This window comes from Rutilus rutilus (genome assembly GCF_951802725.1).
Source record: "Rutilus rutilus genome assembly, chromosome: 3".
Classification (NCBI taxonomy): Eukaryota; Metazoa; Chordata; class Actinopteri; order Cypriniformes; family Leuciscidae; genus Rutilus; species Rutilus rutilus.
The window spans coordinates 51,093,854-51,107,740 of record NC_140211.1 but is presented as its reverse complement, the minus strand read 5'-3'; the positions used below and the strand labels follow the sequence as shown (position 1 = coordinate 51,107,740).

The window sequence follows — 13,887 nt, the reverse complement described above, 5'->3', positions numbered from 1 at the left end:
GCGCGTTGATGCTTTTACCGTAATTACTCTAAATGAACAGCATCGCTTAACTACACATACTGCAGCTACACAATTAAAGACCTGTTGATTTACATAATATTAATATCTGTGACGAGCTGTTTTAACATTTATTCCTAAAACTAGCTAGAATCTATTTTACTAGCTTTTTCTACTTTACTAGAATATTTATTTTAATTATTAGTAAGTAGCAAGTTACTTTATAGTTATTCCTAAATATTTCGTATCTCGCTATACTAGGCTACCTTTTTTTAAACTTGTCATATGGATTAAATAATCACTAAATAATAGTAGGCTACAGTAATAAAAAAATAAAAAAACAATCACTAAAGTTTCTTTTTTCAATTTGTTAATACCAATGGATATTACCAAGCTTGGACATCAATATCCAATAGCATTTTCAGTGCTATGTTAAAAACATCTAAGTTTATGTTTTGTGAATAAAATCAAAATTATGAGAAAAAGTCTTTATAATAAATAAAATACTTTATTCTTATTGCAACGACTTTGTTCTCTTTTTTCTCTATGCAACTATATTAATATGACTTTAATCTTGTAGTGCGACTTTATTCTTGTAATTTTGACTTTATTCTCACAATGACTTCCTCATAATTTTTACTTCATTCTTAAAATATTATGACTTTATTATTCTCGACTTTATTCTCTCATTTCATGACTTTGTTATTGTAATTTTGACATTATTTTCGAAATTGTACGATTTTAATCTCACAATGCTATTTTTTTCTCAAAATAGGGGTTTTATTCTCGTGTTGCTTTATTCTCATAATTTTTACTTAATTTTAAAATTGTATTCTTATTCTAAATTAAATTCTTGATTTTTTACGTCGTTGCACAAGTGAAATGGAAAACTGACTTCTTACTAATAATAAATAATAAAAAATAAAAAAGATAGCATATAGTTCTAAACAGATATGTTAAATCGGGTGGCCATAAAATACGTTTCTACTCTATAATTTTTGTCATTAAAGACATTCAACAATTGTGTATATTTATTCTGTGTATTACGGTAATGATTCAGCGGTTCTGCCCTGTTTCTTAGCTCTGTTATGAATGTGTGCTAAAGGTCATATTGAGTTCATTGCTTCTATAATAACCACCACAAAGCACGTGTTTAATATTAGTTTTTCACGCTTACATAATTTAATGGTCTGGGAGATGTGCATGAATTCGGTAGCTACAAAAATAATTTGAGGTCTGTTAACATGATCAGTAACAAATCTTCCTGCATTAGGCCTATATGAGGGAACTGTAATCTGATTGTTTTAAGAACATACTGTACATGAAGATGCTAAAACATCACAAAAGAGATAAATATAGCACGTTTCTACGGCGCGGTTATCAGAATGGCTGTTGGCGAAATTGGTGGCTGCAATTATTTTGCCATCCTTACTTGACTTATCACAAGAGCCCTTGTGCAATTTTTATTTGCTATCAATAATCTGCTTTAGCAGCAGTGATATCAAAGCAATAAGCTAGATTGCACCTATATAATTGGATTAGGGCCTATTGCTGTTTTAAAATAGTGTCAACAGCAAATGAAGATACAACTGATAATTTAGGCCTGTTACATTCTATTCCTCCATGCATAGTTCATTAATCCTAAACATAAGCTGTTTGCGGTTGCTTTAAACCATGTCGCATTAAAGTCAGCATGAAACGGAATATTCTTCCATAACAAACAAAACAAAACAAGAAATGGCAATTTTGAATTTGTGTGGACTTTAATAGTTTAATAGTTAGATTCTATTCTTCCATGTAATATAACCGTAAGCTTGTCACAATAATATAGAATTCAAATTGTGTGCAGTATTTACAGTGGCGTTTGAATGTATCTCATTCAGTCAAATTTGTGTTTTAGTAGTCTATACTATTAAAAGATTTCTCTAGATAAAAAGTGTGTGGCAGTTACTTTAAATATTTAAGTGTTTGATTTTTAATTGTTTTATATGCAGTATTTATTTAAAAACTCCTCATTGTTATGCAGATCATTATTGTTGTTCAAATAAAAAAAAAAAGCAGTAAAAATATTTCCAATGCCATTTCATATTTATTTGTTGCGGCTTCAAATCCAAGTTGAAATATGATCTGGTGCATGAGTAAATTCACTTCCTGTCAACAAGCTTTGAAGCTCATGAAGTCTGGAATGAACGCTTGGATTGTTGTGGGATAGTACTAAGTGTCTTGGCATATACATCTCGGGAAAAGCGTGCGAAATGATGAACAATTCTCTGTTAGCGATGAAGCTCCTTCCTCCTGCTGCGGCCTTCTTTGATTCTCTGCATCCTGTAGGTCTTTCGGGCCAGTTCCCGCTCTTTTACCTGTACCTCTGTGTCATCCAGCACCTCCAGACTGGATATCTGACTGATCACATACTGCCTGTCATAGAGAGATATACGTATTAGTAGTTAGTATGGACTCTATCAGAATCAGATTGTAAATGAATGCTGAACTTGCTGGCACAAATACTACAGCACGGCTTGGTTAGTTGTTGCACTGAAATCTGCTTTAGCAAAACATGACCACTAGATGGTAGTATACCCTTGTGAAAAATAAGTCTGCTTAATTGTCTAGAGTGTTCACTTGTAGTATACTTCAAATATTAAAAGTATATGATCAAAAACTTTAAGTATGCTTAAAGATAGTACACTTTCATGACTGTTTCTTAAAAAAAGTTTCCCTTAATGTACATTAAATATGTTAATAATAATCTTTTGTCATGCTGTAAAGAAGTACACTTAAGCCCCTTTCACACAGAGATTCCGGAAAATACACGGATAAAGTGACCCGGGTTCATTTGATTTTGGTTCATTCACACTGCCAGTGATTTTCCGGAATCAGAGAGCGCGTTCACACACAACCCGTGTATATCCCGGAAAGACACGTGACATCGATGTGACTTGTAATGTCTCAGCAGCGTCTTCAGTTTGCTTATGAGCTGCGATTTCTCTCTCGAGAAACCACGCTTGTGCATTTATTTCTCTGATTCGATCATAAACTTGCGCATTTCGTACCGTTTCACAGCTGGCGAACGATCCCGGCTTCAGCGTCATCACTACGACACGGCATTATTACGGCTTTTGTTCACACAGCGCGCGTTCCGGGACTGAACACGGCAATGTTACTAGGTCCCCAACCTGGCATCGATCCCGGCATTAAACCCGGGTCGTGTTTGTGTTCACACAGAAGGCGTTCCGGCAATTTGCCGGCAATTTCCCGGGTTCAATGCGCTGTGTGAAAGGGGCTTTATTTTGACATACTGACTAAAATACTAAAGCACATGTAAAGTGCTTGATTATCGTTTTAACTGTAGTGTGTTATTTAATATTACTTTTAAAGTTTTAATATTTTAAATCTACTAATTGAAACTTCATTATTACAAATGTGTAATTACAAATATACTTAATACAAGTTTTAATAAAATGATATTAAAGTATATTCAGCAGTACGCTTTAACCATATTTCAAACACAATAGAATTATGAAATTGCATATATGTAATAAAATCCTACTTAGGAAAGCACTCTAAAGTTCTGCTAATTGCATTTCATATAAATTTAAACAAGAATATTTTAGTTTAATTGCAATTAATTGTCTGAAAACCTTCACACTTAAATATCTTTTTTATTATTTCTGTAATAACTATTCTTTTTAAAAGTATGCTAAGGTGCGCTTCTTTTGAAGTTCTAAAAACAGAGCAAAAAGTACAGGCTGAATGTGTACTGTACTATCAGATTTCATACATCGGTTCTTCTCACGCTTACCTGTAATCGATATACTGCGTCCGACTGCCTCCATTAAAGTAACTGGGTGCTGCTTCATTGTTCATCATACTAAGAATTCTACAATGAAACCAAACAGGTCAATTGCTGGAAGTCACGTGTAAAGAAAACATGATCATGTCCACTGAGCTAATGCATTAATGGATGTTCTATGGGTGAATGGGTGAACTCACTTGATATTTGGGAGCTTGCAGGAGATCTCTTCCACAATAATGGGCAGGTTGCTGATTTTGTTCTTGTTGATCCACAAGGTGGTGAGGCTGGGCATGTAGGGGAATTTGACATGTGAGTTGTAGTTGTTGCAGTCCAGGATGAGTGTGCTGAGCTTCTCCAAACCCCCCAAAAGAGCAGGGTTCCGTCAGCAGCTCGGTTAAGGGCAATCACATGATAAGCTTGCGTGTGTTCTTGTTTAAAAGCCTTTCTTCAAAAAAAAAAAAAAAGGTTCCAAAAGGTTGGTTTTTTTGCAGCAGTGTCATAGATAGAAGAACCATTTTTGGTTCCTCAAAGAACCTTTCGGTGAACATTTTAATCATCCGTTTTAATCATCCTAAGTAAAAAAAAAATGCTATTAGAACCTTTTGTGCAATGAAGAGGTTCTATTTTTAACCCTGTAAAGTCTACTGTATCATATTTGAAACCCAAATTTCTAAGGCCTCTAATTTATCAATGTGATCAAAACTTTGCTGAAACACCTGTTGTTCACAATTTACATGCCTTCTGTCGTTTGATTGATAGTTTATACTTTTTTAAGGAAATAAAAGGCCTTTTGGCCAAATCGTTAAAAAACACACATCCCCCTTCAGGTCGTGAATTCAGGCTGTGAAATCTGTACTGATTTTAAAGTAAATATTTCAAGAATAACATTTATGGACAGAGGCAACTTAGGTTTACTTGTTGATCATATGTGCATATATTATTATTATTATTTTTGAAAAATCATGTTAAAATGTGAGTATTGGCCTAAATATGATACATCAGGCTTTTGAGGAACTTTATTTGTTCATATCTCAATCTTCATTGTGTTGTGTTGTTGCATTAACCTATAGAAAAACTACAGAGCTTAATCGTAAAACTAAACATTAGCATCTTCCTAAAACAGCCTATTATTGGGTGATATAGAGTGACAACTGATATCTACACTGTTATAATGATCTAATTTATTTACATCACACTGTAAAATGTTATGACAACATATGTTTTTACATTGCTTAACTCATCAAAATAAATTAAGCAATTTTTAACTTATGTTATATTAGATTGAACTAAAAAAGTCTGTTTAATGTAATTTAAGTTGAAATTACATAAACTTAAGTTGAGTGTACTTAAAAATGTAAGGTTTTCTTTTTTCTTAGAATTTTAGAATTCTTAGAAAATTAGAATTTGATCTTTTTGGCCATATAAATATCCGCAACTGCTCTAAAGTATACATTTTTACATTTTGGGCCTCTGAATAAAATAAAGCTGTTTGTTTCCTCCTCGAGTATGAGCTCCATATTTTCATTATATCAGACAAGCCGTAAAAGCCTGATGTATCAAATATGATACCCAACAAAAATGCTTACTTTTTTTTTTATTTTGTTTGAAATGCAACAAAATGTTCCATTAAAAAAAAAAAGCCATTTCATGCCAAGCAATACAGAGTTAACATTCCAACTTTTGCAATCTGTGTAAAAAAAAAGAACAGCTCTATGTCCTTGTAACCTACATATTTACAAAATAAATATGTTAGTAAGATTTTGAACATATGACCAAGACATCTGATTCCCAAAAGGATACTCATCCAGCAAGTTGTAACTGAGGTCCAGAACCTCCAGAGTGTCCTGATGCTGAAGAATGGTGTCATAGGGAATCTCCAAGAGGTCCTGGTAGGCAAAAGAGAGCCTCTGGGGACCCAACACCACAGCAGGACCAGCAGGGCTCGGGGGCCGGGGCCCGGTCTCCATGTCACTGCTCTCACACTCTTCAGTACGGTCGGCATCCCACCACCACGGCATTAGGACACATAATGAGCCGATCGACCTCTTAACTCTGTAAAAATATATTTTGTGAATGTTAACTCTTTCGCCGCCAGAATTTTTGATCATTTTCACAAAAATTCCATGGCCCCCAGAATATCTTGTTGTATGAATATCTGAACATGCAATATATACTGTATATAAAAAAGATAGCTTTATAGCTTCATGCATTTTTTTAATCAACACTAGAATATCTATGTTTCATTAAAAAAAGCTAAATTTTTTAGCAAAAAGCTGAGAAAATCAAGGGTTTTTTTCAAAGAATGGAGCAGACACAGAAAGATGATCTAACATACATTGGAGTAAAACGAGTAGGCCTACATCAACACCCCTAATGCTTCACAGTCCTATAGCTCGTCCTGGGTCGACATTTCATTCAGCAACATTAGGCAAATTTGATTTATATGCTGTTTGATGTTGATGATCGCGTTATTTTACATATGCATATGACTACATATGAGATAGCTTGGCTGTGTTCCAGTCCAAAATTGTCATGCCCTTCACTCGCTAACTTCCCTCCATCTCGTTCACTCGGATGTACGTCACTGCTTACGTTGCATGAGTGCCCACTACTGGCGGAACCTTTGCAATAAGCTGAATTGGAACGTGCTAAGCCCTTGATCACTTGAAATCCACTATGGGGTTGATTTATTATTTACATTTTCCCTTACGAAATTGTTTAATGCAGCATTCCACGTGTAGGTGTGTTGAGTTGTTTAATTCGTTTAAAAAAATTTTTTTTTAATTAATATATCATAGATTTGTTTGTAGTGGGGTAAATTAAACACAATATGCGTTAACATCACAATCGTGTTGCATTGTGGTATATGCAGCTGCCTGAAATGTAGGCTATATGAAGTAGACTCAAAATCGAGGGAGCGAGGGTCTGTCCATATAAACTTCCCTCGTCCACTTCAGGAAGTGGAATGCACTTCAAAATGGCGGCAGGGATTCCCCCGAGGGGAAGTGCTTAGGGAAGTTTGCAAGTGTGTGTCTAAAAGTGGACTGGAATGCAGCCCTTGGCTGTTTCTCAATTCCAAGAACGCAGAGAACGGACTTGTGTTCTCGTGGAGACCGGTCTTGGTCTTGCCAAGCTTCCTTGGAAGAACGAACTCGGAACCGGCCGCAATGACTTCTGGGACACCAGGCGAGTAGGCTACTAGCTCAAGTCTGCATTCGATGCATCCTCGGTATCAAGAACACATCCGGGTTCTTTCATGCGTCCTCTGTACTTGCGTTCTTGAGAATTGGGTCTGAACTTCGACGGTTAATGATGACGTAAAACGAGAACACAAGGACGCAAGATCGCTGAAGAACGCATATTGAGAAACACCCCTTGTTTCTGTGTCTTCTTCGCTTGTGTTTTGAGCAGAAGATTTAGTACTCTTTCAGGAGATGTGTCATAGCGCCCCCTACCGTATAACAGTGAAAATACAGAAACCCGGAAAATTCTGTGTGTTTGGCGGGGAAAGAGTTATGGTTTCAGCTATTTTTAGTTAGATATTTGGTCGTTTTTGCCAAAAAGTCTCAGCACATTTGCTGTAACTACGCTGTAAAAAATTGTAAATGTAAATAAAGATGATTGGAGTAGTTATACTGTGCATTTTATAAGAACATACTGTTAAAGTCTTTCTATTTCCAAATTTTACGTTTTACACTCTTGAAAATAAAGGTCTTTTTTGGCATCTCTGGGAATTCCATGAAGAAGTTTAAGATCTACGGACACTTCCATTCAAGGTTCTAGTGGAAAAAGGTTCTTTAGATCGTTAAAATCAAATCAAACTTTATTCATAAAGCACTTTAAAACAACCGTTTTGGTCAAAAAGTTGTCCAAAGTGTTGTACGGACAAATAAACAACAACAACAAACAAAAAAATACATACTTTATGTAAAGCGTATACTACAGATAAAACAAATCAAGAGACATAAAACAGGAAAAATGAACAATGTCAGGTGGTGTCAAAAGCCAAGGAGAAACGGTGGGTTTTAAAACCAGACATTGAAAAGGCTTGTCTAACGGGCAGTTTAGGAGTTGCCACAAAAGCACGGTCTTGCATTAAAACTTGCATACAACTTAAAATTACACTTGCATAAAGTTTTTTTTTTTTTTTTTTTAAGAACTGATAACATAAAAATTCTTTTGGGAACCAAAAATGGTTCTTCTATTGCATCACTGTGAAAACCCCCTTTAGGAATTAATTAAGAGTGTACTTGCCATTCATTTGTTATTACTGAAAGTTAATTTCTTCTAAGTGACAGTTGTTTTATAGTGAATGAGACTAGAGACTGTATGACATATCATATCTCAGTGTTATGTTTTGCATTGTTCATTTGCTCATTTGCTTCTGAATGCTGCCACACATAGCATGAATAGGTCTATACAAAAAAAAAACTGAGTTATTCTGCTTAAACTGTGTGACAGTCTAAAAAATCAAATAGGCTATTATTAGCTAAGAATCAGCTATTAAAAGGTACGAAATGGGAATTCACATTCTAACAAAGAAATGATCCAGAAAATTAAAGCAATGTAAATGTGAGGTCACATTTGCATAGAATTAAATGGAAAGATTCAGCAGCCAACATGATGGCCAAATAAAGTTCATTAACCATAGAAAAACCCAAGGCCATTTATATTTTAATGTGAAGTTGCTCTTTTAAAATCTGGAGCAATCTTTTACAGTTTTTTATTTATTTATTATTATAATCAGAAACTAACATCATTCATCAGAATTTCCCCACAACACAGATGCAAAAATCCTTATGTTACAAAGAATCAACCACAATTGTGAAGAAGATATAGGCTTACAGAAAATAAGTGCAGTCATTTCAATCACCCCTGTGATATTTACTTCAAAAAGTATTTTTTTTTATGCCATAAAATAACAATTTTGGGTTCCCCAAAGAACCATTTAGTGAACAGTTTTTAAAAGATATATATTTTTTTTTTTCTTGTAAAGAACATTTAAAAAATGTAAAGAACCTTTTTCCACTATAAAGAACCTTTTGGAACGGAAAGATTCCATGGATGTTAAAGGTTCTGCATGGAGCCAGAGATGCCAATAAACCTTTAAGAGTGGTAAGTAACATTTTTTCATACAGTCACAAGAATCCTGCATTTGGAATTCCTATAGTCAGAATCTTAGCACTTACCGGGGTTAGCAGCTCTCCAGTGAGTGGTGAGGTACGTCCTGCACAAATAAAATACCTTCTTTCATGGCTGGAAATGGGATCACAAGATGGGATAATCACATTGCCTGTTAACCCTTTCCTTATGGGGTTCACATGAACGTCACAAAAGTGTCTAAAATAGGTCATCAGCTTTTATGAAGCAGCTGATGCTAAAAAGATTGCCAGTTTTTAACTCATAGCTGACTTTGTTCACAATGAATGATTTGTGTAGCATGGCCTCCTGAGAATTAATTCTTGAACAGTTTGAGCTGCAAGGAAATTTTTTTTTTTTTACAAACAGTTAGATGGATCTGAAACAGTACAGATCATAAATATCTGATAGTGCCAGGTTTTAGGAGAGAAAGTTGGCAGAATAATATTAGTCTATAAAATAATATATGGTAATGTACTGTTAAATACTGTTTTTTTTAATGTAAAAAGTATTAATTGTTATATAATTTTCATTTGAAATCTATATTATGTCCAACAAGATAATATGCTTGTGCAAAAAAATATATTTTAGCCATGTAAAAATTCACATTAGTCTATAATTTAGAGTTCAAAAGACCCTATATGTTTCTTATTATAGGATGTTTTTATGCTAGCTTACATTTTATGTTGCTGAGTTAATGTTTATTGCATTTTTATTCTATTGTGTGTGTCTGTGTGTAGCCTATATGGCACTGTGTACTGTCAATATAGCATCAGATTATTAGTCACAGGCCACTGAGTTACTTTGCCCCATCATGTGGCAGTCTGTTTTACTACCTCTATATGCTTATCAATACATTTTATGATATAAAAGACAATTAAGGGTTGGTTTATGGACCCCATGCATTCTGGCTTCTTTGGTGTTTTCCATTTTAATTTTCATTTTACTTTAAAATCATAACGTCATCCCCTAAAGAACGTCCCCTTGATATAGATGTTTTTGTTTACAGTTTCACACTCCAGAGTGTTTTGTTCTGGACTTCACTTTCCTTATTAGGGTATGATGCAATCCAGTCTCAACCAGACGCTGCTGGCCAAGCCCCGCCCACCACAGGAGTTTCTCGAAACGTAACGAAACGTGGGCTACGTGATTTCCCAGCAAGTCGCAAGTCCCGCCTCCGCATGACGACGTCATCACGGTTTATATAAACCCTCGCTGTCACTCACACCAGCATTTCTATTTACGGCAAAGAATAATGACATACATGAAATACGAACCAAGCGCGAGATGTTGATGAACAAAGCGAACATGGAGTTTATGTTTAAATTGAAGTCGTCGTATTGCTCAAACAGTGTTTTAGGGTACGTTAGTACATTGAACATTGGAGAACCAAATCTTCGCTGGAGCGACTGCCAAGCGACAGGCTGACAAACTCACAAAGGTAAGAACCTTGTAGATGTCTATTATTAACGCTCGTGATGATGGAAAATGTAAATATTTTATTAGATGTAAGTTAGTAGCCTACCCTACCAATAAATGAAGCAATTTAGTTAAACATATTTACAATGGTTTATCATTTGTCCATGGTATTACCTTGGTATCATGGGTATTGTTTATTGTTATGTAACTTATTAGACAGCACGCAGTGAAAGACAGGCTGTGTCACATTGGTGTGTCATAGTACTTTATGTTGTAGCAACACCCTTTTGAGGACTGAGAAATCTTTCACTGGTTTTAACATTTATATAATTAAAAATATTGATTGTTTTATGGTGTTTTTTGTTTGTTTTTGTTTTTTACAGATTGAGTTGAGTGTGATTATGGCACCATTCACCATTTCCCCACATCGTCCACTGCCATATCAGTGCCGTCTACCTCAAGAAGCTCTATTCATGCGATCCAAGATGAGTCCTGAGCTTTCGTCCAGTAAACCTGGAACGCATGAAGATCTACATCTTAATTATAATCGCGAAACGTCCATCGTGAAGATCAGACTCCATCTGTGGCAGGTCATCCAAAGAGTTGTGAACTGCTGTACGAGTGTAGCAACGCTTTTCTGCTCCAAGATGTTTTTCTTCGTTTGTGTGGGAAAAAACGTGACCATGACCGGCGGCGAGTTGAAGAAGGGAGGTGTGGAGGCCCTGGAAAGGGAAATCTGGGATGGGCAGGATCCAGAGATGGAGGTTGTTATGAAGTTAGATGATGAGGATGAGTTGATCGAGCCTGCTGTTGAGCGGGAATCCTCAATGATTGATTCGGATGAAGAGGAAGATGATGAAGCCAGGCTCTCAGAATGGGAGTCTGATGAAGAAACTGATGAAGATGAAGATGATGAGGACAATGAAGAGGAAGACTGTGAGCCACAGGATGTGGATTCTGAATGGTCAGATGATGATGATGATGACTCTGAGGCATCAGCTGAGAGCCTTGAGCTTTGGGAATCCTTCCTCAACAGCAATGACCCCTACAACCCTCTGAGCTTCTGCTCGTCCACCGGCTCCAGAACAAACACTAAGCAGAACCAACTAACTCTGAGCTCACAGAATAAAGCTCAACCTACACCAGCTACAAGGCCAGAAGAGTGTCATCCAAAACCAAACTCAAAGGAGGGAGGGAAGAAGGTAAACATTTCATGGAAACCAGTGTTATTTATAGTATTTATTCAAATGTTGAATTATTTTTAGTAATTGTATGTGCTTTTTGTTTTTTAATATTTAGCTTTGATTTATTTTTAATTTGGTTTTAGTTTAATAGTTTAAGTTTTTCATTGAATATTTTATTTTATTTCAGCTAACAAAAGCAGTTTTTAAGTTTTAATTAACCATAACACCAATGGAAACAAACATTTAAAAGAATAAAATAACTTTTTTTTCCTTTAGTTTCTATAGCGCCTTTAAAGGAGCTGCTTAAAGTGCTTTACAGTGTAAAGTAAATAAATAAAAAATACAGAATAAATCAACAAAAGTACATATGTGAATAAATCATATCCATAGGTGGATTAAAAACAAACAAAACAAGAAACCAGTGATGATTACCACAATTAACTATAAGCCAACATTAAAATGTGTTTTAAAAATCCCACGAGGCTGTGCTTCCCGAATTTTGACTGGAAGTTGGTTCCACAACCTGGAAGCGGATTTAGGAATATTGTTATATACAAAAGTGTTCATTTAAATAATTAATTAAAATAATATAAATAAATGTTAACAAATACATGATAGCAGTAATAAGATAATAATTAACCTGTATTTACGATATTATAGATAATTTTAAAAGAAAGAAGATAAGAAGATGCCGGAAATAAAATGCCCATAAGAAAAAGTCAACAAACAGGGATTCATATTGTGGTTGCTATAAGAAGGCTGACATTAAATCATCCCTCTTCCATGACAACAGCTGACGGCAGCTAGTAGTCAAACCAGTTCCTGTAAGTCAGGATGTCATGTGACATGTGACTCGTGCTGCATGACTAACTAGGCTTGAGGTTGACATGCTTTTGTCTTTTGTTTTATTTCAGGTGTGTTTCAGTGATAAGGTGACTGTACACCCCCTGGTGGTTTGGAGTTTTGCTAGCAGGGAGGCACGGGACGGCTCTTGTTGGCTGCAGATGGCCAGAGACCGAGAGCGTTTCAGAAGAAGAGTGGAGAACATTGAGAATGTCATTAAACCCTGCCTGACACCTGAACACAGAGCCAGCGTGTGGGAGAGACTTCAGAGAAAAACATTGTCTTAATACTCCAGCAGCAGCTTGACGTATTTGTTGACGTAATGTAGCAGTCGAACTAGATGTTTGAAATATGCTGCGATTTTTGGTGCTTTATCTCTGAACACTGAATGTTGTTGTTGTTGTTTTTTTTACTGTGTTATTTGTATTTTTTCAATATTGTGGTGAATTAAATTTTTTGTGGTTTCATTTTATATAATATTTTATATTCATATTATCTTTGCACATGTATAATTGTATTGTTCTACAAAACACTCATTCTTTACACACTGAATATTTTATAGAATAGCATTTGAAAAATATTAAACTTTTCCAACATTTATCCTGTTGTTTGTGAGTTGAATTTGTTTTTTCTATGCTTTTTTTTTTCAATACTTAAATATTTCAAATGCACATTTGCATGCATTTGACAAATAAAATGTGCATGAATTTGAACTACTACAAATATAACACACAAGTTTTTTTTTCCTGAGAAGCAGCATGTTACACTGATGTCACTGCTAGAAAATGTCAGTCTATTACAAATATAGAAACATTTCATGCAGCCATTCACAATGTCACCTTTCCACCATAGTATCAACAGTGTTTGGGTAATGCATTACAAGTAATGTGAGTTGTGTAATCAGATTACTTTAAGTTACTTTTACAAAGTTACCAAGTTACTTTTTCAAGCAAGTAACGCAATTGACTTTTTCCCATTCATTGACTTACACCTCTCCCCCGTCCCCATGTTGAGAAAAATTGTGAGTAAGGGCAGAGCCGTTGTGTGCGCTGTGTAAACATGATGTTATTATAAGCATGTTATTGTAGTTCTAGACTAATGTGAGCATGCATTTACTCATCTCACTTGCACAAAAACAGATTTTGTATTCCTCAAAATGAATAAAAACTGAAATGCAAACTCAGAATATTACACAAACCTGTAATTAAATATATATAATAAATGATTAACTAATGTATTTGCTGCAATCCAATTCAACCATACTAATAAACAAAAATGGCATCACATTTTTGTTTCATTTTTTGGTTTTTATTGCTGAAGTAAGAGGCTGCATCAGAAATCGCATACTTCCCTAGTAGGCGAAAAATAGTATGTTACAAAACAAGTATGTATAATTCGGCTAATCTATAATTCATAAAAGAGTTGGCAAAAAGTACCTGGATGACCTACTACTTCTGGCGAGATCCTGAAGTGTGCATATGATCGACACTTCACTATCCCATGAGGCCA

At 35.1% G+C, this 13,887-nt stretch overlaps 2 protein-coding genes across 2 annotated transcripts; one reads left to right on the top strand and one right to left on the bottom strand.

Annotated features, from left to right (window-relative positions):
- Positions 1–2,066: 2,066 nt before the first annotated feature.
- LOC311287151 (leucine-rich melanocyte differentiation-associated protein) lies at positions 2,067–5,811 on the bottom strand (the record flags this gene model as incomplete). Its single annotated transcript, XM_084403783.1, has 4 exons — positions 2,067–2,415; positions 3,800–3,877; positions 3,991–4,173; positions 5,594–5,811. The coding sequence occupies 4 exons, from the start codon at positions 5,809–5,811 to the stop codon at positions 2,271–2,273; spliced, it is 624 nt and encodes a 207-aa protein (XP_084259909.1). The 3' UTR covers positions 2,067–2,270.
- Positions 5,812–10,108: 4,297 nt separating this feature from the next.
- ppp1r15a (protein phosphatase 1, regulatory subunit 15A) lies at positions 10,109–12,978 on the top strand. The gene is made up of 3 exons (XM_084404686.1): positions 10,109–10,373; positions 10,735–11,553; positions 12,450–12,978. Exons 2-3 carry the CDS (start codon positions 10,753–10,755, stop codon positions 12,663–12,665), a joined length of 1,017 nt encoding a protein of 338 aa, XP_084260812.1. The 5' UTR covers positions 10,109–10,373; positions 10,735–10,752; the 3' UTR covers positions 12,666–12,978.
- The last annotated feature ends 909 nt before the right edge of the window (positions 12,979–13,887 follow it).